The sequence below is a fragment of the Solanum dulcamara genome, chromosome 2 (genome assembly GCF_947179165.1).
Source record: "Solanum dulcamara chromosome 2, daSolDulc1.2, whole genome shotgun sequence".
Lineage (NCBI taxonomy): Eukaryota > Viridiplantae > Streptophyta > Magnoliopsida > Solanales > Solanaceae > Solanum > Solanum dulcamara.
The window spans coordinates 79512470-79536865 of NC_077238.1; the positions used below are offsets into that span (position 1 = coordinate 79512470).

General features: G+C 34.9%; 3 protein-coding genes and 1 long non-coding RNA gene across 4 annotated transcripts; 2 read left to right on the top strand and 2 right to left on the bottom strand.

The window, feature by feature from the left end:
- Positions 1–24: 24 nt before the first annotated feature.
- On the top strand, positions 25–2593 carry LOC129880933 (probable protein phosphatase 2C 49). Its single transcript, XM_055955205.1, has 2 exons — positions 25–478; positions 1391–2593. Exons 1-2 carry the CDS (start codon positions 242–244, stop codon positions 2387–2389), a joined length of 1236 nt encoding a protein of 411 aa, XP_055811180.1. The 5' UTR covers positions 25–241; the 3' UTR covers positions 2390–2593.
- A 1916-nt stretch (positions 2594–4509) lies between these two features.
- LOC129880934 (dihydrolipoyl dehydrogenase 1, mitochondrial) lies at positions 4510–8727 on the top strand. The gene is made up of 2 exons (XM_055955206.1): positions 4510–4840; positions 7234–8727. The coding sequence occupies exons 1-2, from the start codon at positions 4586–4588 to the stop codon at positions 8482–8484; spliced, it is 1506 nt and encodes a 501-aa protein (XP_055811181.1). The 5' UTR covers positions 4510–4585; the 3' UTR covers positions 8485–8727.
- A 2132-nt stretch (positions 8728–10859) lies between these two features.
- On the bottom strand, positions 10860–13265 carry LOC129880935 (uncharacterized). Its single transcript, XR_008765508.1, has 3 exons — positions 12949–13265; positions 12012–12053; positions 10860–11190 (listed from the first exon to the last, which is right to left on the bottom strand). It is a non-coding gene; the product is annotated as an uncharacterized LOC129880935 (long non-coding RNA).
- A 2572-nt stretch (positions 13266–15837) lies between these two features.
- LOC129880936 (stress-response A/B barrel domain-containing protein HS1) lies at positions 15838–20849 on the bottom strand. Its single transcript, XM_055955208.1, has 2 exons — positions 20587–20849; positions 15838–16230 (listed from the first exon to the last, which is right to left on the bottom strand). Exons 1-2 carry the CDS (start codon positions 20727–20729, stop codon positions 16041–16043), a joined length of 333 nt encoding a protein of 110 aa, XP_055811183.1. The 5' UTR covers positions 20730–20849; the 3' UTR covers positions 15838–16040.
- Between the last annotated feature and the right edge of the window lie 3547 nt (positions 20850–24396).

Consider the following 24396-nt stretch of genomic DNA (forward strand, 5'->3'; position numbering starts at 1 on the left):
AAGAATCGACTTTGCTTTTTTTGCGTCACGGCGTTCCTACCACACGTCCTATTTAATACGAGTAAATACTAAGCCGCCGCTTAATCTATAAATTCCTTCAAGAACCTAACTTTCTATCCTTCAATTTCAACGACTAATTAAACCCTTAATCTATTTTTAACAAACAAATAATCCACAAAATCTCTCATAATCCAAACAAAAGCTTCAAATTATTGTTGAATTTTGGATCAAGTTTTTTTTGATGATTGTGAAGAATTCAACGACGACGGCGAAGATGGTGGTAGTAGATGCCGAGATTTTGTGTCAGACGAATGTTTCCGTTGAGTACATCGGCGTTTCAACGGCGGCGCCGGTAGTCGTCGATGAGGATTTGGACTTCTTTGATGTTTCTGCTACTGCTACGTCTTCTTCTCTTCCAAAATCTCGTGAATTTCGCTCTGCTGATTTGGTTTCTGTTGATATTTCTTGTTCTGACTCGGTAAAGTTTCAGATTTGATTTCCTGTTTTGTATTTTCTTTTTTTGGTAACTGTTTGAGTAAGTTTGTGAGCAATTTTGGTATTTTGAAGAATTTACCTAATTTTGCGTTGTTGTGATTCGAATCGGGGATCTCAAAGTTGTAATACCAGCTGACCCTAGGTCATTCCCTGAAAGGGGATATATTTTCTGTAGCACCTTGTTTTTCTTTGTGTATTTGTTTGTTGTGAAGAATTGGATCTGCGTAGCGGTTCTGATGAAGTATGATTTAGGGTTTAGAGTTAAAAAATTCATCTGATAGATATTATTACTACGAAAAAGGGTTTAAAAAAAATTCAATTCTGCTATTTTGAGTTGTTTTCAATTCTGGAATTGAGTGAGGGGCTTTCGAAAACAGTCTACCTCTAACTGGTAAGGTCTGCATACACTATATCCTCCTTCCTCTGACTTCACTTGTGTGATTACATTGGGTATGTTGTTGTTGTTCGATTCTGGGATTGTAGTATGTAAACTTCGCAAAGTATAACAGGTCCAAGTTGAAAGAAAGAGGGTTCTGCTAAGTTTAGAGTCTGTGTCAAAATTGTTTAACTATGATGAATTCTTTGAGTGGAATCATATATCTGACCTGAACTAAGTCGGGGTTGAGTTGTAGATGAATGATTCTTCTATTTGCTAAAGAAATGGATTTAACTTTCAAACTCTTATTGGGTCTTTCCATGTGATGAACTGGTGGTTTTTGTTGCTACTTGTTGATTTATTGAGTTATTTGACTATATTATCTCATTTCTTATGTGGGCTGTGGCTATGATTGAATAAGTTTTGTTTTTTTCTATGCTTGTTGATACTGGTTATATGATTGTGTGATTGAAATGCAATATACCCGTGGTTTGACCTTATATATTTTGCAATTATCAGGGTGTGAGATGCTCAACTAATACTCAGACGACTATAATCGATTCAGCTAGAAGCAGTAATGTTATCCCAGCTATTCGTTCGGGTAGCTATACTGATATTGGACCTCGTAGATCCAATGAAGATGAGCATATTCGTGTTGATGATCTTTCAGCTCAGTTGGGTTCTCTATACAATTGGCCTCTTCCGGGTGCCTTCTATGCTGTGTTTGATGGTCATGGAGGTTCTGATGCAGCTGCTTATGTCAGGACGAATGCAATGAGATTTTTCTTTGAAGATGCTAATTTGCCACAAACATCTGTTGTTGATCAAGCATTCTTGGGAGAATTGGAGAGTTCTCATTTGAGAGCATTTTTAATTGCTGACCAGGCCTTAGCTGATGAATGTAGTGTTGATGCCTATTGTGGGACAACAGCAATAACTGCCCTGGTTTTAGGAAGACATCTGGTTGTTGCTAATGCTGGTGACTGTCGTGCTGTTCTTTGTAGGAAAGGTGTTGCAGTCCAGTTGTCTCAAGATCACAGACCAACTTGTCTGGCAGAACGACAAAGAGTTGAGAAACTAGGTGGTATTATTGAATACGGTTGCTTAAATGGTGATCTTGCAATTACTCGAGCCCTTGGAGATTGGTATATGAAGCTTCCATTTGGGTCTGCATCTCCTCTTACTGCAGAACCAGAAGTTAAGCAAATGTTGTTGACTGAGGATGATGAGTTCATGATACTTGGTTGCGATGGCATCTGGGATGTGATGTCTAACCAAGAAGCAGTGAATGTCGTTCGCTGTGAGCTTAAGCTGCACAATGACCCGCAGCAGTCTGCCAGAGAACTTGTGAATCAAGCTTTATGTAAAGACACAGATGACAATCTCACTGCAATCGTTGTATGCTTTACTTCTCCTGATCACCGAACTTCAGTTCCATCCCAGAGGCCAAGATTCAGGTGTTGCAGTTTGTCCGAGGACGCGAGGAAGAAGCTGCAAAGTTTGTTAGGAAGCAATTGAGTGTAAACTAGCATTGTTTGATGACCATATTAATATATTCTTCCTACAATGTGTATAAATGAATTGTTTCATTTCTGGTTTCATGTCTGTTTGAGGCTGCTTCAGGGAAGTGAGAAAAAGCAGCCAGCAGTTTTGCAAGGCTATTGCATTGTAGTATATGTGCTGTCAATTCTTTTTAATGGAAGGATAAAACTTGTGGTGTGATATTTTGAGTTATTTCTGAATTTCATCTTGTTTGTCATTAACTCATGATGCATTTTACCATTACAGCTATATAACTTTATAGTTATTAAATATGTTGGTAGGACATTTTTGGAGAGTAGTTGTACTTCTTTAAAAATGCACTACCACCCCACCTCCTTTCATAGAACAATATTGTGGCAACATAGATCTAAGTGATCATATTGGATTCTTGGAAACCATCACAAGTACGATCGATCTATAATTCTAAGCAAAAATGTTGATCAATTTCAAAGATCTTATTGGCCAAAGGTCCCTACCTTATCAGCGCAGGAGTCAATAAACCCACTAAATCAACTGAATTATTCAAAAATGTCCTATTTTTGAAGGATTTAACATGTACATGACAATAGTTCTAAAGAGTTCGAACGACATGGTTTAAACTATTGACTTATTTGTCAAATTTAAGTGGCTTAATGTTTAGCTTTTTTTTTTTTAAAACACCACTTGATGAGTGGCTTTCAATTGTGAAGAAGAGTGGGCTACCTCATCTAGATTGGGGAAGTTCCTAATCTATTTTGGGCCAAGAATGAAGGTTAAATAGCAGGTAGGGTTTGTGAGGACATTATTTTTCCTGTGGCAAAGGATATATATTTTTATTAGTACTATATGACGGAAAATATTCCCCAACTGAAGCTAAATATCTCAAATCTTTTCTTATCCGTTTTATCTTTTGCTGTTTTCCTTCAAAAATAATTTCATTACTTCTTTTTTTATTTTGTAAATTAGCTTAGTACTAAATGAAATGGATATAACTCTTATAGATCATTGTTCAAAATTTGGACCGAGACAAAAAAAAATTAGGTAATTTTTTGTTTTATGTCTAAATTTTGATTAGCGGAAGTAATACTTGTATTGTTGAGAGGTCGCATATATTTAATGAAATAGTTGAGTTATGTGAAAGTTGACTCAATACCAATTTATAAGATAAAATAAGTTATTTCAATTATGATTTTATAGTCGTGAAAGTTTTAGGGATTTCTCCTCTTCTTTCTCTTTTTTTTTTGTGTTCCAAATCAAGTGTTTTCAAGAAACAATTCTTGTTATCTTACCTCGCAACTCACAAGGATAGTCGAGTTGGTTGAACAAATGATTTCCTAAAATAAAATTTCAAATTTGAAATAACCTTCATATTTTTTCGATTGAACTTGTCACACTTCTTAAATGCATTTTACTTTTTCTATAGAATTTTACAGGCTATTATACAAAGTATTGTGATTTCCTTTGTCAACAACCCCAAAAAAACTCTTGCTATATTTCTCCCTTACATTTCTTGACCCATTATATTAGTAAAGTAAACTAATAAGGGTTTGGTGACAAAAAAATTATTCAAAAAATATTATTACATGTTTCCTTCTTTGACTGGGCATAAAATGAACAACTTTTAAAATTTACGGCAAGAAACTATAGTTATTTGTGACTATTAATTACCTTATTAAAGATAATTACAAATTTAATATTAAATTATTGACATACCTTATTAAAGATAATTACAAATTTAATATTAAATTATTGACATTCTTTTTAGAATTGGATATTATAAAAGCGTATAAAGGTTGAGAATTAGGCTATAATATTAGTAAGTTTCTTTTCAATATTATTATTATTATTACTTTCATATTAATATATTATTATCGATTAATTATTTTACTCTGGTTACTATTTTCTTCATTATGTTGAGCATTACTGTCTTTTATTATATTGTTTTTCGCTCTTAATTTCAATATACATAAGTTAAATTGAGAATTTATCAAACCCATATTTTAAAAATAAGATTGCATAAACTCCATCGTAGCGATCCATTATATTGGTATGTTGTTGTAATAAAATAAATGAATAATAAATGAGCGCACACCTCCTCCACTGTGCATATAAATATTTATATTGTACAAATAAAAAAGAGAACTCAGCGAGAAATTGTTCATTTTTCAAACCAGAAAATTCAAGCCGGAAAAAATGGCGCTTGGGAGCTTAGCTAGACGAAAGGCTTCGACAATTTTATCTTCCAGATATCTCTCCAAGTATTCATTTTCCCTTAGCAGAGGTTATGCTTCGGGATCCGATTATAACGACGTCGTCGTGATTGGTGGTGGACCCGGAGGCTATGTGGCGGCTATCAAAGCGGCGCAGCTAGGTCTCAAAACTACCTGTATCGAGAAACGTGGTACTCTTGGTGGTACCTGTCTCAATGTTGGCTGTATTCCTTCTAAGGTAATTTTTTTTTTTTTGATTTCACAAAGTTTCAAATCGTATTAGATCTATTGATTTTTGCTATTGGAATTCTGTTTATTTTGCGATAGTTAGCGAAGATGATGTCGATTAAGAGTATTCTGTTATTGAGTATTGAGTTAAAAAATTGCGTTATCCACGGTTCATTCATTTTGTTAACTTGTGATGATTTTGATTTGAGACTTTTGTCAGATATCAGTTTGATGTTTTAGGGATTCAATAAATTGATAGCAGATGTTCCTATAATGTGAAATTTTGTGTTTGGTGTGATGGAAATCATCTTCCATGGGAAATGTTTCCTTAGAAAATGATTTTTCCAGCATTCAGTTAGTGAGTGAAAATATTTTCTGAAAAAAAATGGATACTAAAGATTAGTACTCCATAATGTTGGCAAATTGGAGAGTGTTATGATGGATTTTTTTTAGTATTGAAGAGTAATAGTAATGTCTAAGTATTAGTTGGAGGCTTGGAGCAAGTAGTATGAAGTTAAAAATTAAGATAGTGACAAGGAAAATGACTTCCACCGATAAATGAGGTTCATTTTCCACCTTTTGATGGAAATGTATTCCTTTATTTTCTGGTGATCAAACACCAGGAGATAGAATTCTTGAAAAGTGACCTTCGTCATACCACACACACTCTAATGATTCAGGAGTTCACTTCTCTAAAAGATTCTGAAGTTGCTTTGAAATTCCGGAGAGGGATGTAGTTAACATAAGAATGCACTTTTAGGCAATTCTTAAATATGTAGTAGTGGTTTGCGACCTGTATTATTTAAAGGAATAATGTGTGTTAATTTTGCATTTGTACTAAAGTCTTTGGTTGTTATGTTTAATCAATGTAATGAAAACTTTTGCACTAAGAGAAGTTATATGTCATCAACATCTTATTTTTAAAACCAGATTGCATGCTAAATTCTTTTTTCGTTATTCATCTCTTATTATTACTCATTTGCTTCTAAACTTTTTTATAGGATTAGTTTTAGAATTATCGGAAGTACATAACATAAAATAGAAGGTGCTTTCTCTAAGAAGTAAAATAAAATATAGAGCTAATTTTTGAGTTATATGAAACTACTGGAAGGGGATTTTAGACATTCTAATTTCCAATTTATGAGTTAATCTGTGACTTACCTATATAAGTAAAGATATCTGGCATAATCAACAATCACATTATTTTAGTTGATGAGTGATGTGGTCAGTTATGGGAAATTACTGGAAGGGGACTGGAAAATCTGATTTCCAATTGACGATTTGCCTTGTAGCTTTCATATACAAATATAGGAACCTGTTTCTTTTGTTTTTGTGCTTCAACTTCTTCCTTTTTTCTGAATTTGAACTTCAAAATGTATCGGTTCTCCTTTCAATAGTTTTACCGAAGTTAGTTAAAGACCAAAAGTTCTGGATGGCCCAATCTGCCACCCATAAATGAGGCATACTATCTTGATATAGATTTTAATCATTGTGAAAGTTTTCTCGCGAATATTTAGTGGGCTTTCCTTTCTTCTATTTTTGCGTCAAAAGTTTTGAAGGTTAAATACTTTTCTTGTGGTTGTGCATTCTTTCCTTGGTTTGGCTGCTTAGCAAGGTATATATTTATTCTCACATGATATTTTGCATTGAAGTATATATTCCCAACTTTCCCCATTCTATGTTAAAATAGAGGTGGTTTCGAAATAACTATTTTATTGATATAGGATACTCATATTGATAAAATGATTTTGACCGCTTATTGTAAATTGTAAAAACGGGGATTTTACCCCCTTTATCTAATGCTGAATCGGCGACCTATTCTAAGTAAGAAGAGCTTTTTGGATTTGAAAAAAAAAAACAACTTTACTGACAATTACATGTTTTTTCTTTTTTCGGAAGAGTCCTCCGATATTTTGGTCTTACCTTAGTTTCGATATCTTTTTGAAATATGAACGAAGAAGAGAAGATAGGCTGAATGTATATGGCTTACTCAGTTTCTTTGATGCCTTTAAAACGTGACATGCCTGAGGGTTCTCTTGTTGTGAATAAAGACGTAACTTCGCTGAGAGGTCATTTTGATTGGTATCTAACCTAGTGCCTAGCTTACTTAGTGCTGTCCATAGGGTGCATATTTTCTTATGAACTCCACTTATCTTGTAATAACCCTCAACTATAGAGTTCTGCTCTAGTAATTTGCTAATTGACATTCTGTTTATGTGACATCATGCACTTAACTTCATTCTTCGGCATAGTAAAATTAACAATGGTACTCTTAAAATATACTTGGCAGAGTAGTGCACAGGTTTATGCCCGTCTTTCTTGTCGGTGATTGTGCTTGGAGCTCTGTAGTCAGCTTTTGATGTCTAATTCTTCATGTTTACTGTTTTTGCTTTTCATGTGTAGGCACTTCTTCATTCCTCCCACATGTACCATGAAGCTCAACATTCTTTTGCTAGTCATGGTGTGAAGTTCTCTTCTGTTGAGGTAGATCTTCCTGCCATGATGGCCCAAAAAGATAAGGCTGTGGCTGGCCTAACACGTGGTATTGAGGGTCTATTTAAGAAGAACAAAGTGAACTATGTTAAGGGCTATGGTAAATTCCTTTCTCCTTCTGAAGTTTCTGTTGACACTGTGGATGGTGGTAATGCTGTTGTTAAGGGGAAGAATATTATAATTGCTACTGGTTCTGATGTCAAAAGTCTACCTGGGTTAACCATTGATGAGAAGAGAATTGTATCATCTACTGGAGCTTTAGCTTTGACTGAAGTTCCAAAAAAACTGGTTGTTATTGGTGCTGGCTACATAGGCCTCGAAATGGGATCTGTCTGGGGCCGTCTTGGCTCAGAGGTGACTGTTGTTGAATTTGCGTCTGATATTGTTCCAACCATGGATGGTGAAGTTCGCAAGCAATTCCAACGTTCTCTTGAGAAGCAAAAGATGAAGTTCATGCTAAAAACTAAGGTGGTGTCAGTTGACACTGTTGGCGATAGCGTGAAGTTGACCCTTGAACCTGCAGCTGGTGGTGAGCAAACTACTCTTGAGGCTGATGTTGTTCTTGTTTCTGCTGGTAGGGTTCCATTCACTTCAGGGCTTGGATTGGACAAAATAGGTGTTGAAACTGACAAGGCTGGTAGAATCTTGGTCAATGAACGTTTTGCCAGTAATGTCCCAGGGGTATATGCAATTGGTGATGTCATTCCTGGGCCAATGCTTGCTCACAAGGCAGAGGAGGATGGTGTTGCTTGTGTGGAATTCATTGCAGGCAAGGAGGGTCATGTGGACTACGATTTGGTTCCTGGTGTTTGTTACACTCACCCAGAGGTGGCTTCTGTTGGGAAAACTGAAGAACAGGTTAAGGCACTTGGAGTTGATTATCGCGTAGGCAAATTTCCTTTCCTTGCTAACAGTAGGGCCAAGGCAATTGACGATGCTGAAGGAATTGTAAAGGTAATTGCTGAGAAGGAGACCGACAAAATCTTGGGCGTCCATATTATGTCATCAAACGCAGGGGAGCTTATTCACGAAGCAGTCCTGGCTTTGAATTATGGAGCATCAAGTGAGGACATTGCTCGTACATGCCATGCACATCCAACAATGAGCGAGGCTCTGAAAGAAGCAGCCATGGCCACTTTTGACAAGCCCATTCACATGTAGATATAGTATCATATCATTGTTTTCGTTTTTCCTTCGAGTATCTCAAATACTTGGGGCAGATTTTCTAATTGCCACATTATCCCTCAAGTATATCTGGAACAGAAGTTTCCTCCCCCCTCTCCTCTCTTAATTTGGTACTCAAACTACCTCAAAGTTATTGTTCTCTCTTCTGCATATTCATTTCTGTAATAAAGATACAAGCTGCATGTGCCATTAAAGATGAGTTTCATTGAGTTTTTTTTAGCCCCACCCCATCTATGATCATCATTAATGACTTTGCTTGATTGAACCTCTTTGTTTTCGACTCTGCATGAGGCAATCTCATTGACATCAAACATGGTATTTATTGTGTAACGTAGCTATTTATCTCTTTTAGTTGGCCTATCTGGCGTAAATCCAAGTGCCTAGCCAGGATTGGGTAGAGTCATCAAAGAGTATGAGAGTTACCAATAAAGCGGGAATTGTTGCAGTTTGGAGTAGGGAGAAGTCAGTTCCTTGTTTGGATGGTTGTTACTCGTCGTATTGTATTATATTGTTGTAACGACCAGTTAGGTCGTTTTGAGCACTAAAACTATTTTGGCTCTTCCCGTAAAATTTTAAATAAAAAAATTGAGCTATCCATTTAGCTATGGTTATTAAGTTGAAGGGTGTCCTTTTATATAAATAATTTATGTGATGATTTTATTTTAAAAAAAAAAATTATTAATGGAAGACAATAAGTTTTTTAAGAGAAAAAAAAAATTAAAAGTGGGTCATACCCACTACTCCTTAAGTCCATATATTTAGGTTAGATAAAATAGAAATAATTATTTATAATCTGTACTTGAATTAAAAAAAATAGAGGAGACGAAAACTACAGCTTGCTGCAACGTGGACTAGAAAATTCTCTTGGTGTGCTTTAGATAAGATCGGTGTATATTTTTTTTTGTAATAGCAAGGTGTCTTAATGGTAGTATGTGCGGTGAGAAGATTGGGCCATTAATAATAATATATTATCATATTGGGTGTTGAACAGAAGAAGCAAAAAGAGAAATTTGAATTGAAAAAAGTTGTTGTCACGTGGGTGCTCCAATTTGGTAAACAATGGACAATTTAATAGGTGGTGCAATATGAGGAGGTAATGATTAGGATGTAGGATTGATACAGGGATATACGGCCGACGAATGTGAGGTTATTAGATTGTGGTTTTATGTGAAGAGTTCATAATTTGGCATATTTATATTATTATTATTATGACATTATGATTTAAGTTTGATATATTAATATAGGAAATTAAATGTTAGGTGAACTTTATTATATGAATATCATCATATTTATCGTATTTGAGGGATTTAGACTTAACCCTAGGTTTGAAACTTAGTAATTATAGATTTGGGATGAGTTCTTGGGTCTACGCTAGACATATAATAATATGGGTGTCTATCGATTCATACTTATAAATAATGTATTTTTGATAGATTTGGATTGTTCTGAAGCTTTACAAAAGGGAAAGGCAAAATCGTGAGGATTTGGGACACGTGTTCGGCATTCGAGGTATGTTAAGACTTTTAGACTTCGTTGAAGGATGTTTTTCTAATTAAGGATTAAAAATTGAAATAGATAACGGGCAAGAGCGAAAGATAGGGTCTCGTATCAATGGTGTGACGGGTATTGACACGAGTACTGGTGTTATAAAGGAAAAGTTTATTACCATAGAATGAAGGATTGTAATTTGAGAATGCCAAAGCATATGGGCATTAGCTGATGCATTATTGATTGATTTCTTTTGTGTGATTGTGCTTCTTATTTGAACCCGTATAATTGTGATAGTTGGAGTAATTATATGTCATACTGATATTTGACTCATTTAGATGCATCATCATCCCCTATGTTGTTGATATTATATAATGTGCATGCATTGACATAAGATTGAGTATGAATAAAGGTCTAACACGTGGAGATCATCCGTGTTGAAATTGTTTATGATTATAAGTTGGGCACGTGGAGATCATCCGTGCTGGGGATGGTGGATTTTATGATAGTGCGTTGAGATCGTCCGCATAGACACGTGGAGATCGTCTGTGTCGGTATATGGACCTCGCGAGTTCCACATGGGTCACAAACTCTCGAAGTGTATTCCGAGAAGTATTATGTATACGGTTGTGAGGTTACTTGGTATTTGAGGCATATCATCTCATGGTGTTGCATTGCATCTTATTATCTTCTTCATTTTTACTTGATTACTGTCACGACCTAGCCCCGTAGGCCGTGACTAGTGTCCGAATTAGACCCTCATATACACACCTATTATCTATAGTCAATCGGCAATTAAACATGATATAAGATTTATATGGGTAGCACGTCGTCTCAAACTGTTACTTATACATATACCAAAATCACCTATTTCTTGGGGAGTCTTAATTGTCAAAAATAAGATAACATAATATGTAAGCCGACAAGGCTTCCATTCTGAATGTAAACGTCCAAAAACATAAGTCATACTAGTACACCGGACAACATCTATATACAACCCACTCATATGTCTACAGACCTCTAAGAGGATTAACAATAGCATATGACGGGACAGGGCCCCGTCGTACCCCTAAATACACAAATATATACATTATAAGGATTAGTACCCAAAGTTTGGGCTCCGAGACAATGGAGCACTTCAAACTCGTTGAGTAGAATCCTAAGCTGACGGCTCTCCAAAATGAGTATCTGTACCTGCGGGCATGAAATGCAGCCCCCCGAAGAAAGGGGGTCAGTACGAACTATGTACCGAGTATGTAAAGCATAAAATACCGTAAAGGAGATCACATCTGCAATAAAGATTCAGGAGCTAATCACTGTACCTGTGTCTTATGAAATGAATACATGCATATCATCATCATATATCATACCCGGCCCGTTAGGGAACTCGGTGTCACAATTATATCAATATATCGTTATATGTATATATATACCATACCCGGCCCTCTAGCAAGGGACTCGGTGAATAGAGTAGTGTACACTGATACCGTACCCGGCCCATTATGGGACTCGGTGCCATAATCATATCGTCATATCATCATAATATCATATTATCATATCACGTACCCGGCCCTCTAGTAAGGGACTCGGTGAATAATGTAGTGGAATCCATACATGATAACATACCCGGCCTATCGTAGGACTCGGTGAATAATACCATAACAATATGCACGAATAAGGTATCATTAGCAACCTTGTGAAATTTGATCATTATCGGAGACTTAATAGAATAAGCAAAACAGTCCATCATTTGAAAACCAAGACAATAGTCATTATGAATTACACCAATTATGGATTATACTAAAATATGAATTATACCACAACATGAGTTATACCAACTAGGATGGCTGGAATCATACACATGAGTCAAGACATAACAATATAAATTTTGAAAATCAAGAACGGTAGCCATCCGAGTAAATCTACGAATAAGAGTTTCTTTGGAATTTAAGCATACGTCATTTGTTCGTTTCATATGGATCATGCCAAAAGAAGAAAATGTTAACTTTACATACCTTTAGCGTTTATACGTATATGTTGTCCAATATTGTCTCAACCTATATTAAAACGTTAAGCACTATGGTTAAGCTATGGACAAGAATAAAACGTAGTCTATCGTTAGTAGGTTATTTCTAAAAAAAATTGGACAGCACCTCCCCTATACCGCTCACTTTTCCCACTTTCAAGCCAGCCATATAATCATCAATCAACATCAACAATCCAAAATATTGACACAAAATAAGATTTATTATTGACAATAAGCCTAGAATATTTCCACCCGACTCATGTTACCAAAGCAGTAAATTCGGAAAGTCAAGTACCTCACGTTGTATCTAAATTTTGAAAATGAAAACGGCAAAACTGGACTTTATGACCTTCATGAAACATTTAGATATCTGTCTTAAGTTTCCAATGCAAAAGAAATCAACTCAAAAATCATTTTCTACAAAGAGATATCATCAAAATACGAACAGTTATACATGAAGGATTTTTCAATCCAGAATCTGGATAGAATTTGTCTTATGATTCATGCTCAGTTTTCGATCTAATAACAGAAGATATAGACTAAGACATAAACATACGAGTTGTAGGTATGTGTATTAGCTTTCCAAAACATATTTAATATCTAAAATCGAAGGTCTACACAATGAGATATTCCAGAATTACTACCAGCTACTCAATTCCAAAAATGGGTTTGAACATTCACAATCTTCATACACCTTTTTCCTCCAAATTCAAGAACAACAACTCATCAACAACATCAAAACAATATCAACCATTATTATACATCATCACTAAGATAATTCCATCTATTTAATCTACCTAAAACAACCCCTTAACCCATAACTCTCAACAAATCACCAAACTAGTTTATAATACTATTTTCTCCGTTCTAATCCGTTAAAACCCTAACTAAACTTGTTAACAATGAAAAGGAGACTTTAATATTACCTTAAATTTGCAGCACCACATAAAATCTTCTCCTTATTGGCTGATTTCTAGCTCAAATTGAAGCCAACGCGACGTACAACAATTTTCTCTTCATGAGCTTCGGATTTTGGGACTCGAATTTTGGTCGGATTTGGTTTTCTCTCAAGAACTTCCCCTCTCTCTCTCTCTAGAAATTTTTCTGGATATTTTCTTAGTCTAAACTATGAAGGAAGACATAGAATTTAGATTAATTTCGTGGGTATTGGGCCTGACCCGAATTAGAATTGGGTTGGGCCGAATTCACTATTTAGTTTGGCCTGTCAGACTTAAAACGTCTATATCTTATTACTCCGATATCACATTTCGTCCCACGACCTATGGTTGGAAAGATATTTCAATTATCTACAACTTTCATGTTGAGAGTTTTCCCAAATTCTCAAATTATAAAGAGGTTATGGCCTCCCGAAGTCAGCTTTCCCGAAACGTAACTTTAAGAAAAACATATTTGATGGCTTCTATTTTGATTTGGCTTAAGGGTCCTTCTTGAGATGTATTTTACTACACATAAATTATTCATATAACTTGGCATCTACAACAAATCATGTCCTTTTAAAATTCAAAATTAAAAGTCCTTGAATTTATAATCGTTAGCTTACGAATAATCCAAAATCCAAAAATACGGAATGTAACAATTACGTGTTAATTATTTTGTGACGTTTGATTACCCTTATTTTGGCGAGACTTGATTGATAAGTATAATATAGAATTATAAAATTTGATAATGAATTTTCATATATACTCCTATCACTACTTCTTCATTGTCGGTCAATGAGACATACTGGGTACACGTGGTTTCGTACTCATAATACACTTGTTGCACTCTTTTGTGGTGTAGATTCGATTCCGAATACAAGCCTATCTTGTGGAGCTTTTTGAGTCCGAGCTTGGGTTATCTTGGAGTTGTGGTGAGCAGCTTGACTGTCCCGCGGCCCACACCTCCCTCTATCTTTCATTTATTCTGTTATTTTAGTATACCCACAGGATATTTATTACGTCTAAACTAGTCATTTTAGTTTCCTATTTGAATCTTATTTTAAAAGCTCTTGTACTTATGACACCAAATCTTGGGAACGTTCTGAAGCTTTACGAAAGGGAAAGGCAAAATCGTGAGGATTTGGGACACGTGTTCGGCATTCGAGGTATGTTAAGACTTTTAGACTTCGTTGAAGGATGTTTTTCTAATTAAGGATTAAAAATTGAAATAGATAACGGGCAAGAGCGAAAGATAGGGTCTCGTATCAATGGTGTGACGGGTATTGACACGAGTACTGGTGTTATAAAGGAAAAGTTTATTACCATAGAATGAAGGATTGTAATTTGAGAATGCCAAAGCATATGGGCATTAGCTAATGCATTATTGATTGATTTCTTTTGTGTGATTGTGCTTCTTATTTGAACCCGTATAATTGTGATAGTTGGAGTAATTATATGTCATACTGATATTTGACTCATTTAGATGCATCATCATCCCCTATGTTGTTGATATTATATAATGTGCATGCATTGACATAAGATTGAGTATGAATAAAGGTCTAACACGTGGAGATCATCCGTGTTGAAATTGTTTTTATAAGTTGGGCACGTGGAGATCATCCGTGCTGGGGATGGTGGATTTTATGATAGTGCGTTGAGATCGTCCGCATAGACACGTGGAGATCGTCTGTGTCGGTATATGGACCTCGCGAGTCCCCCATGGGTCACAAACTCTCGAAGTGTATTCCGAGAAGTATTATGTATACGGTTGTGAGGTTACTTGGTATTTGAGGCATATCATCTCATGGTGTTGCATTGCATCTTATTATCTTCTTCATTTTTACTTGATTACGTGTTAATTATTTTGTGACGTTTGATTACCCTTATTTTGGCGAGACTTGATTGATAAGTATAATATAGAATTATAAAATTTGATAATGAATTTTCATATATACTCCTATCACTACTTCTTCATTGTCGGTCAATGAGACATACTGGGTACACGTGGTTTCGTACTCATACTACACTTGTTGCACTCTTTTGTGGTGTAGATTCGATTCCGAATACAAGCCTATCTTGTGGAGCTTTTTGAGTCCGAGCTTGGGTTATCTTGGAGTTGTGGTGAGCAGCTTGACTGTTCCGCGGCCCACACCTCCCTCTATCTTTCATTTATTCTGTTATTTTAGTATACCCACAGGATATTTATTACGTCTAAACTAGTCATTTTAATTTCCTATTTGAATCTTATTTTAAAAGCTCTTGTACTTATGACACCAAATCTTGGGTGGTCTTTTAGCTTTCCGCATTTCATACTTATGACAGACTTAGTGTGTTGGATCTTCCACTTGTCGCTTGTTTCCTTACTTTATTTATTTTATTGAATTGATAAGAATGTTTGGGTTAGCTTACCTATCGGTTGGGGACATAGTTTTATCACGACTTGTGACTTTGGATTGTGACAATTGTATTGTTAGTCTAAATACAATATTTATTGATTGTTACTTACATTATATCATATTGTATCATTTAAATCCATTGTTAGGTAACTACGAAAAAACTCATTTTGTGTAACGACCGATTTGGTATGATCGCTTCATTACCTTAATATTTTCTTCTCATTTTGTCTTTACTTATTATTTAATAATTCTATTTAATCATTTACCCTACCTTTTTATAGTAGCTCTATCCCGTACCCTACAATTTCTTATAGGTTTATCATTCAAATTATGGGTATGTGACATTATGTAATGATGGACAACCATCCAAACAAAGTGTGTGTGTAGATATTCTTTCAACAGATGACTGCACAGAGTGAATAATTATACACCTCAAGTATTTCAGTTAACAAATAAATAGTGAAGGTCGTCACTAAATAAATGACTGAAAAATGAACGATGAATTTAGAAGAAGGAAGAACGTTCTCCCTCGAGTTTAAACAGCCCGAGCTGACCATAAGTGACTCGCATTAGCACTTATCGAGTGAATACAATAGTTTCAAACAAACAAGACACACACCCTTTAGAAAAGTTTGTCATTCTTATTGGATTTCAGTACAGTAATATACCATTTGTGAACCCAATTTAGGGACTGAGTTTCTCTGGTTTGTAGTCGATGACAAGGACTTTCTCCAGCAGCGGAAGCAATATATTTGCATATTCAACATGAGCAGGATGATCCACATACTCTGCAACGCCTTCTAAACTGTCGAACGTTGACTCAAAAACGTGAGTGAAACCTTGGTGGAAGTTCTCTATGCTCACATTCTCACCCCTGCAATAATGACATATAAATTATTCAATACTTGTATGAACTTACAAGGAAAAAAAAAAACTACTCAGTTTAGATCATGAGAACTGGCAGGAGTCATTATTAAAGTGTCTCAAGGCTAGCATTCTGATGCCTCACCAGTGTTGTCAATTGGGCACTCAGCCTTAAAAAGAGGCTCAAAATGTGTTGAGTGCTTCGACTCGCTTAATGTGTGTTTCAATGATTTCATCAAGGTTCTACGATGTACTTTTCCTTACCAATAAGCCTCTTCTCAAGAGGCGATACTAAACAATTGATATTTATAGTAAATTTTTCTTAATTTCTTTGTTCATGTATTTGTCAATCATGCTTATAATTATTAGTCTTGAAGTAAACACGTATATTTGCATTTTTTTCTCCCTTTGCACCTTGTCTGGACTAAACATATATCTTTGTAAATTTTTTTCCTTTTGCGCCTTATTTGCGCTTCGCTCTTAAAGCCCCAGCTTTTTTGTGCTTTTTGCTTTTGACAACACTATTCCTCACAATGTCCTTTTTGCCCCAAGTTCCCTAGATATAAAGCCTCAAGGCATTGCCACCAGAAGCAACACAAAATATTACTTCTGCATTCCTTTCCATCAAGCATATAATAATTCAAAATTGAGTTTAATTCAACATGATAATCTCTTCAAGTTAAAGAGTTTATAAGTGCAATTCTTTTTAGATAACAGATAAATCCCCGAGGTACAATGGTGTAAAGTTTGGAACTCGATAGATAATAGACCCGCTCCTCTACCCTTCTTCTACTTAAATGCTTGGCTTTCTACTGCGTAGGATTTAAACCCTTCACCTAACCGACATAGCACGAGCTGTGCTCTTACAGCTAGATTAAAACTCTGGGGGTGAGTTCATAAGTGGAATTTTAGTGGCATAATTCCCATGGAAAGTGACCATAAGCTCCTCGAGATAAGTAGAAGCTGAACATTCTTTGCTAGGAATGGAAATTGGGCAGGCGGGGACAGGCAGGGAAGCCTGTGAGCGGGGCAGGGCTGGACAAAGGGGGAAAGACCGCAATATTCATAGACTTGAGATGAAGGGACGGATTGTACAGGGGTGGGTGGGTTACATATTCTGAAGTTCAGTTTTGATCTCAGCACAAAGTCACAAAGTAAATATTTTGATATCTGGGTGTGAAAATAATGGAGAAACAGAGAGGGCCAAATTGCTCTTTATTCAAATGCAGCAAGTAGGCTTGCGTACCCTTATAACTATTCTTACTTCTTGAAATGAGAATGGAAATGTGATGCTATGTGGCTATTCACGGCTATCCCTATATTAAACTATCATCCCAAATTATACCAGTAAAACCGATATGTTTACTCGTCGACCCCTAGTACAAAATATTTGATTATAGTCAAGCTAATTATATCAGGAAGCTCTTCTGATTTCCATAAATAGTAGAATGGCCATCATCACAAACATATTCACTTAAATTCTTGCTGTTTCCATTGCTACTTCTATACTTCTAAAGGAATCTGATGGATCGGTGAAAACTTAAGATTTTGTGAACCAATTAACCAAATAAGAATTATGCTGGAAATAAATATTAGAAACTACAAAAGCAGGAAAAGACCAGGGATGTGTTTGGTATGGCGGAGTTGGTCAAAATTTTTCTTCTCAAGGAAAACAAGTTCTATAGTAGCATTCCACATTGATTGTCTCCTCCTACCCTCCAGGCTCCAACATTATCCTAACCCCCTCCCTCCCCCTACCCCCTACCTCCATAGCCCCCATCCCAAGAGCCCTACCCTCACCCTCATTCCCCAAGTATTTGCCTAGATTATATACAAATGCTTTTGAAATAATATTTTTTTGCTTACTTACTGAACACGAGAAAATACGTAAGAAGACACTTATTTTCTAGGAAAACATTTTCCTTCGTACTAACCACACCCTAAGTCTCATATTTTCTTCTCAATGAAGTAAACTAACAAATATGTTTTAAATAAGGATAAAAAGAGAAAAAAGGTTATGGAGGCGCGACAAGAAAGGGTAACACTGGTTGTAAATAGGGGAAATAGTTGAATGGAGCAGGAAAGAAAGGGTTAATACTACGGAGAGGGAGGCTTCACAGCCCCACCTTAACTGTGCACTTGCTATCCCTATTCTTCGGTGAAACAAGTAGTTAGTAAGTAGCAGGTCTTATTTGCTATAGCAACCTGTATAACTAGTCAGGGGCAGATTTGATTTGTCTTGCGAGCTGCAATAACTCCAACTCTGCCCACCATAGCCCAAGACACTTAAAATCTTCGACAAATGTTGGAAATATGGTGATGCATCTCACAGCATTTTTTCTTTCCAATTTGGCCAGAGAATAAAACAATACAAACTTTTATCCAATTATGGGCTAGTCGACAGGGAGGACGATTTTTGGTCTATTTTCATTGAACTTGAATGCATTGTATTGTGAGTGGTTTAGCCCAATTGAGCCAATCAAGCTATAGCTCGTTGGGAAGAAAGGAGGAAAATATTAACATTGAGGAAATCTTAGCATTAGCTATTATAGGGTGATTGCAAGCATATAAATTAAATTCTCAAAGTCACCTCAAAGACAAAAACGGTTTTTGTTAAAATCATTGAGGGAATTACCAAAATCAAAACATTTATAGTTCCAATTTCAGGAATGCATTTGTTTAGTTTATTTAACATTCTGCACAAAGAGTAAATGATCATTTGTGAACTTGGTATGTCAAGCTTAAACTATTCCCTCCGCCACATAGTGGGAACTTCAAAACTCGAATGCTCTTTCAGATCTCAGAGGTTATTACTCCTGGAGTATCTTAGTCAAAGCATGATATAATATTTAGACGATGTCAATGCCAAAAACAAACCAAATACTGGATATTCTCTTTTTCCTAGGTGGTGTTTAGGCGAGTGGGGAAGGGGTCAGAAATGTTTTAAGGATTTCACGACTAGTAACGTAGAACTCGTCCTGAGGATGATGGCATCTTCAATTTCAAAAAACTGGAAGAAATAATAAATCCTTAACATGTTAGAGGTATGCACAAAAGAAAGAGTCATTTTGTGCTTCAAATATCTATTTTTATAGAACTTATCTCAATACATCACCTACTTATTTACCTAACAAACACCTTAAAAGGATCAGAGAAATGATCTTCCATAATAAAACATATTCCATGAGACACATTTTCCTCCATATCAAACACAGCTTATCCCCCCTCCCGTTTCTGGCCGAGGAAATGATGAATTAGTTTGCAGATGTGAAGTCGGTGAGGTATAACAGACCTAAATGAAGAAGAAACATAAAAGACATATACTGGAAACAAGCTAAGGGCGGAACTTTCACATTTCTAAGAATTTTATAGGGGGACAAGGAGGTGCACCTAGTAACGCTGACCACCACATAAGCCACTAGTGTCTGAGAGAAAGTGGGCAGCACATTGTATAAATTGGTGTGATTGGTGAGGACTTTGTTAATCAGTAATCACCTTTGGTCGTCTTTAAGTATAAGTATGTCTGTTGCAGGTGATGAAACCTCTAGTAGATGTAACCACTCCCGGGAAACACCCAAGGAAGTTATGGGTAATGTTAGAATCCATAATGAAGCAATTATATGCTATGAATGGTACAAAACCTTAACAATCGTTTTAGAAGTAGCCTTTTACTAGCCTAACATCTCTGGTCAATGCTCCATTCTAAGAAGTGATAGCCTAATAACTGGCAATAATTGTGTTATGACTTGCAGCAAATGTGCTCATCAACACTGATCTATACATTTTAAGTACTTTTCCTCATCTAGATCCCAATCAGCTAAAAAGTTCTACAGATCTAGAAAATTCTTTTCTTTTATCACATTGACCTTTTAACTTACCAAATGACACAACAACAAGTGAGATCTGAGGTAAGTATATGCAGACCTTACCCAGAGGTAGAGAGGGTGTTTCCGATAACCCCCGGCTCCTCAACTTACCAAAATAATACACTAAGAATATCAAGAATGCTAAAGTTTTTATTTTTATGTTTCTAATCATAAGAACCAAGAACACACATAAAAAGGGGTTACTCCAATAATCAACTAAAAAGAAAAATCAACCACAGATAAGGAAAAAATAGGGGGGGAAAGGAAAAGGGATCGAACCACAAAATCTTAAATTAAGAATGCTAAAGTTTTGCTTTTTATGTTTTCCAATCACAAGAACCAAGAATGTGAACACTGAACCTCAAAATCAGGCACACACATAAAAAGGGGTTGCTTCAAATCAACCACAGATGAGGGAGAAAAACAGGAGAAAAAAAGGAAAAGGGGTTGAGCAGAAGAGCAAGATTGAAGATTTGTGGAGGAGAGAAGAAAGAGTGTACCAATGAAAAGCCTTCATGGGTTCAACAAGATTGACAAGATTAGCATACTGCTTAATAAGTTGATCAATTTGGTCAGGTGGAATCCCATCTTTGAACTTTGCTAGCAAAATATGCTTCACCACTCCTCCTTTAGCAGCCTCCATTGCCCACTCTTTCTAGTCTAGAGAGATAACTGCTGAGACTCCTTTTGTTGATTGTATTAGTAATCCCCTTGTCCCAATTTATTCCAAACTCCCTCTCTTGTTTTTGGGCTTTGCATTCATATATACCTTAAAGATTTCCACTAATTTGAATTTGTCTGGTAGAATTAGAAATTCTTTTATTTTTAGTTTATCAAAAAAAAAATTATTTCTATAATTAGTAGTAAATACTAGTCATGGTTTTTCGTTTTTCGTTTTTCATTTTTGATTCTTCAACTAAGAGTTTTCCAATTAAATTACGTCAATTTTAGTAGATGTATTTATTGAACACGTCTCTTACAACTAATAATTGTTATAGTTAGTAAATACTCAGCGTGATTTTTTATTTTGATACTTCAACTAATATTTATTCTAATTAGATATCAATCTTAGTTAATATATGCCTACAAGTGACAAACCATCAAAAAAAAAATATATATAGAGACTGAGAATATGTAGGAATGTAAATAGGACGGGTTAAGACAAGTCAAGTCTTGACATGTCAAGTTATTAATCCATTCCGCCCCCTCCCGACTTATCATTTTTGAAAAAACTGTCCTACTCTGCCTCACCCCAATTATTGTGATACTTCAACTAATATTTGTTTTAATTAGACACATCAGTCTTAGTTAATGTATGCCTACAAGTGACAATCCATCCAAAAAAAAAAAAAAATTGCCTACTCTGCCACACCCCACTAAGCCCTACCCCGTTATGCTATTTTTGCTCTTTAAGTTCAATAATTGCATAAATGCGCTCTCTATTGTTTTTGATTTTTAAAAAAAATCAAGATATATGATTGATTGAAATTGAAATTAAACCATTCTGAGGAGAGGAAAAAAACAGAACACTAGCAAGAGTACACATCAAAATTTTGTTCTTTGGCTTCTTTTTGTTTTTCTATAATACATATATACATGCATGATTTAAAATAACTAAAGTAGACATTAAAATGAATAAATTATTATTAGGGTCCGCTTATGTATTTGATCATTTTTATATTATAATTTTTGCTTTTATTGTCTTACGTAACTAACATTCATTTGAATCAAGCCTAAGGAATTTAATTCCAAATGGACTTTAACGCGAGACTTTAGATCGGTCATATTCATGCGTTATATATGTCCGTATTTGGATCTGAATTATATACTCCTGGCTTATATTGAATATATGAAATTTGCTAATGCTGGTTATAAATTAAATATTTTTAAAATTAAATGATACATACTATAAAATTGACTACGAGGTGTAATTCTTCTTGTGGGACTTAAGAATTATCGTGGGCCTTTTTCTTAAGAATCATAGTGAGCTTTTTCTAAAGGAAAAAGTTATCTGAACTAGTGATCTCAGCCCATAAAGTAATGTATGGGAAAAGAACACTCCTACTTAAAAGAAGGAGAAATTATTCATTTCTTCACTTTTATATTTCTTTATTTTTAACTATTAATTTGTGTTTGTTGCTTGATACCATCAGAATATATATATATATATATATATATATTGATGGTATCAAAGAGAAGTAGAAAATACTTCTTAGATATCATTAAGGTGTATATATATATATATATATATATATATACTTTGATGGTATTAAAGACGAAAAAAAGTGATTCAGTGAATAGGACAAGGGGGCATGCGAATAAATAATTTGAGCCGTGGGTCCAACTAGTAAATAGTTTAGTTTGGATTCAATTTGAGTAAATATTTTTCCTAATAGGTCCAATTTGTATAATTTTTTCTTACTTTATATAGTGATACTTTGAAAAAAAATATATAATAACATAACGAGATTATACAATTATATATACACACACATATGTTCAACTTCTGTTTTAAAATCACATACATACACATACAATTGCAATCTAATAATGTAATCACACGATTTTCAATCTGAATGAGGCTCAGATACACATATGTTAGGTTATGTTTTAAAATTAAAATGTAGCTACGTTTTGAAATTAGCAAAATCTCGCTATGCTTTTTCAAAAACATATATGCTAATAGCATTATTTACAAAAAAAAAAATCTTTTAAAAAAGAATTACGTATAATTATTTTTAAAAATAATTAAAAAATATCGTGGGTCCTTACTAACCATTTTATTAGGGCAATAAAAAGGCGCCATTCTGCCTTCAATTACAGCGCCGAAAGCCGCCATAAAATACCAAAGAAATTTTCTACATTCATATGTGAGTTTCCCATTTAGAGAAGAACTCTCAATTCATTGTATATTTTGCTGGGTAAATTAAAGTTTCAAAATGTCATTCAGATTATTCGACATCGGAAAATTCAATCGGAAAACAAGCTTTACTCTATGGAAAATCAAAATGCACGCCGTCCTTGTACAAAACACTTTACATAAACCTTTAACCGGATAGAAACCGATCGACATGAAAGACGATCAATGGAAGGAGATCGATGAACAAGCTCGATATCTAATTCATTCATACCAAGCAGATGAAATTTTACGCGAAGTTATTGAAGAGAGAACAGCAAAGGAAGTTTGGGATAAATTAGAAGCTCTGCATTTGGAGAACATTCGAGCAAACAAACTACTTAAAAAGCAATGTTTATATTCTCTTCGAATGGGAAAAGGTATTACTACTGCTACTGTTGCTTCTGTTACTTCTCATATTAATGATTTTGAATCGATCGTTACGGATCTAGAAAATTTGGATGAAAAATTTGATGATGAAACTAAGGCATTGTTGTTATTGCGTACTTTACCTTGTTCGTATGAAGATTTTGTTGATGAAATTGTATATGGTAAAGATACTATTTCGTTGGATGAAGTTAAATCTTCTTTGTTGAAGATTTCTTCAACTGAAAGTTCATCACAGTTTAGATCTAGATCCAGAAAAAGAGATGTTGTGTTTGGAATTGTGGTAAAATTGGTCATATTCTTAGAAATTGTGATGAATAATGGAGGAGGAGTGAAATGGTGATTAGTCAAATTGGTGCCATCAACGTAATCAAAATCAAAATTTATAAATTTTTATGATGATCGTAAATTAATATATGATAATAATTGAGTTCACATTTAATTATTGGGATCTTTTGATTCTTTTGTTGGGGCACTGTAAAGTGTCATAATGCTGAAGAAATTATAAATAGTAATCATAGGTGTATAATCCATTTTAGCAATGAATTAAGGTATTGTAGTACTTCATGAATTACTTATTTGGATGATTGTTACCTATTGAGTGGCACAGGAGAATGTTTATTTTGATTGTTATATAATTTTAACTTGTATTCTATTTTTCTTTAGGTTTATCCTTCATTGTTGATGTGTAATATTATGTAACGGCTGAAAATAATACATATAATCTATCCAAAAATCGTATTTATTAAAATAATACTATACAATAACATACAATATGATATGATACATAATAAAACGATATGTAAACAATCACCAAACAAGTTGTAAGAGATCATAAATGTCAACAATAACATACTTCGTACAATTTCACCAAATAAGGTGTGAGAAGAATAGAGTGTACATAGATCAATGCCCCTAACTTGTGGAGGTAGAGGAACTGTTTCTAAAAGATGCTCTGCTCAAGCGACATACATGAGATGTTGTGAATCTGAGATAATATTAAGAAGTTCTTAAGTAAGATGGCAGT

What these genes read in the sequence shown, in the direction of transcription:
- LOC129880933 (XM_055955205.1), top strand. Translation starts at nt 242, where the DNA reads ATGATTGTGAAGAATTCAACGACGACGGCGAAGATGGTGGTAGTAGAT. An exon ending in ATATTTCTTGTTCTGACTCG is followed by an intron (nt 479 to 1,390) that starts GTAAAGTTTCAG and finishes TGCAATTATCAG; the next exon opens with GGTGTGAGATGCTCAACTAA.
- LOC129880934 (XM_055955206.1), top strand. Translation starts at nt 4,586, where the DNA reads ATGGCGCTTGGGAGCTTAGCTAGACGAAAGGCTTCGACAATTTTATCT. An exon ending in TTGGCTGTATTCCTTCTAAG is followed by an intron (nt 4,841 to 7,233) that starts GTAATTTTTTTT and finishes TTTCATGTGTAG; the next exon opens with GCACTTCTTCATTCCTCCCA.
- LOC129880936 (XM_055955208.1), bottom strand. Translation starts at nt 20,729, where the DNA reads ATGGAGGCTGCTAAAGGAGGAGTGGTGAAGCATATTTTGCTAGCAAAG. An exon ending in CCCATGAAGGCTTTTCATTG is followed by an intron (nt 16,231 to 20,586) that starts GTACACTCTTTC and finishes TCATTATTGCAG; the next exon opens with GGGTGAGAATGTGAGCATAG.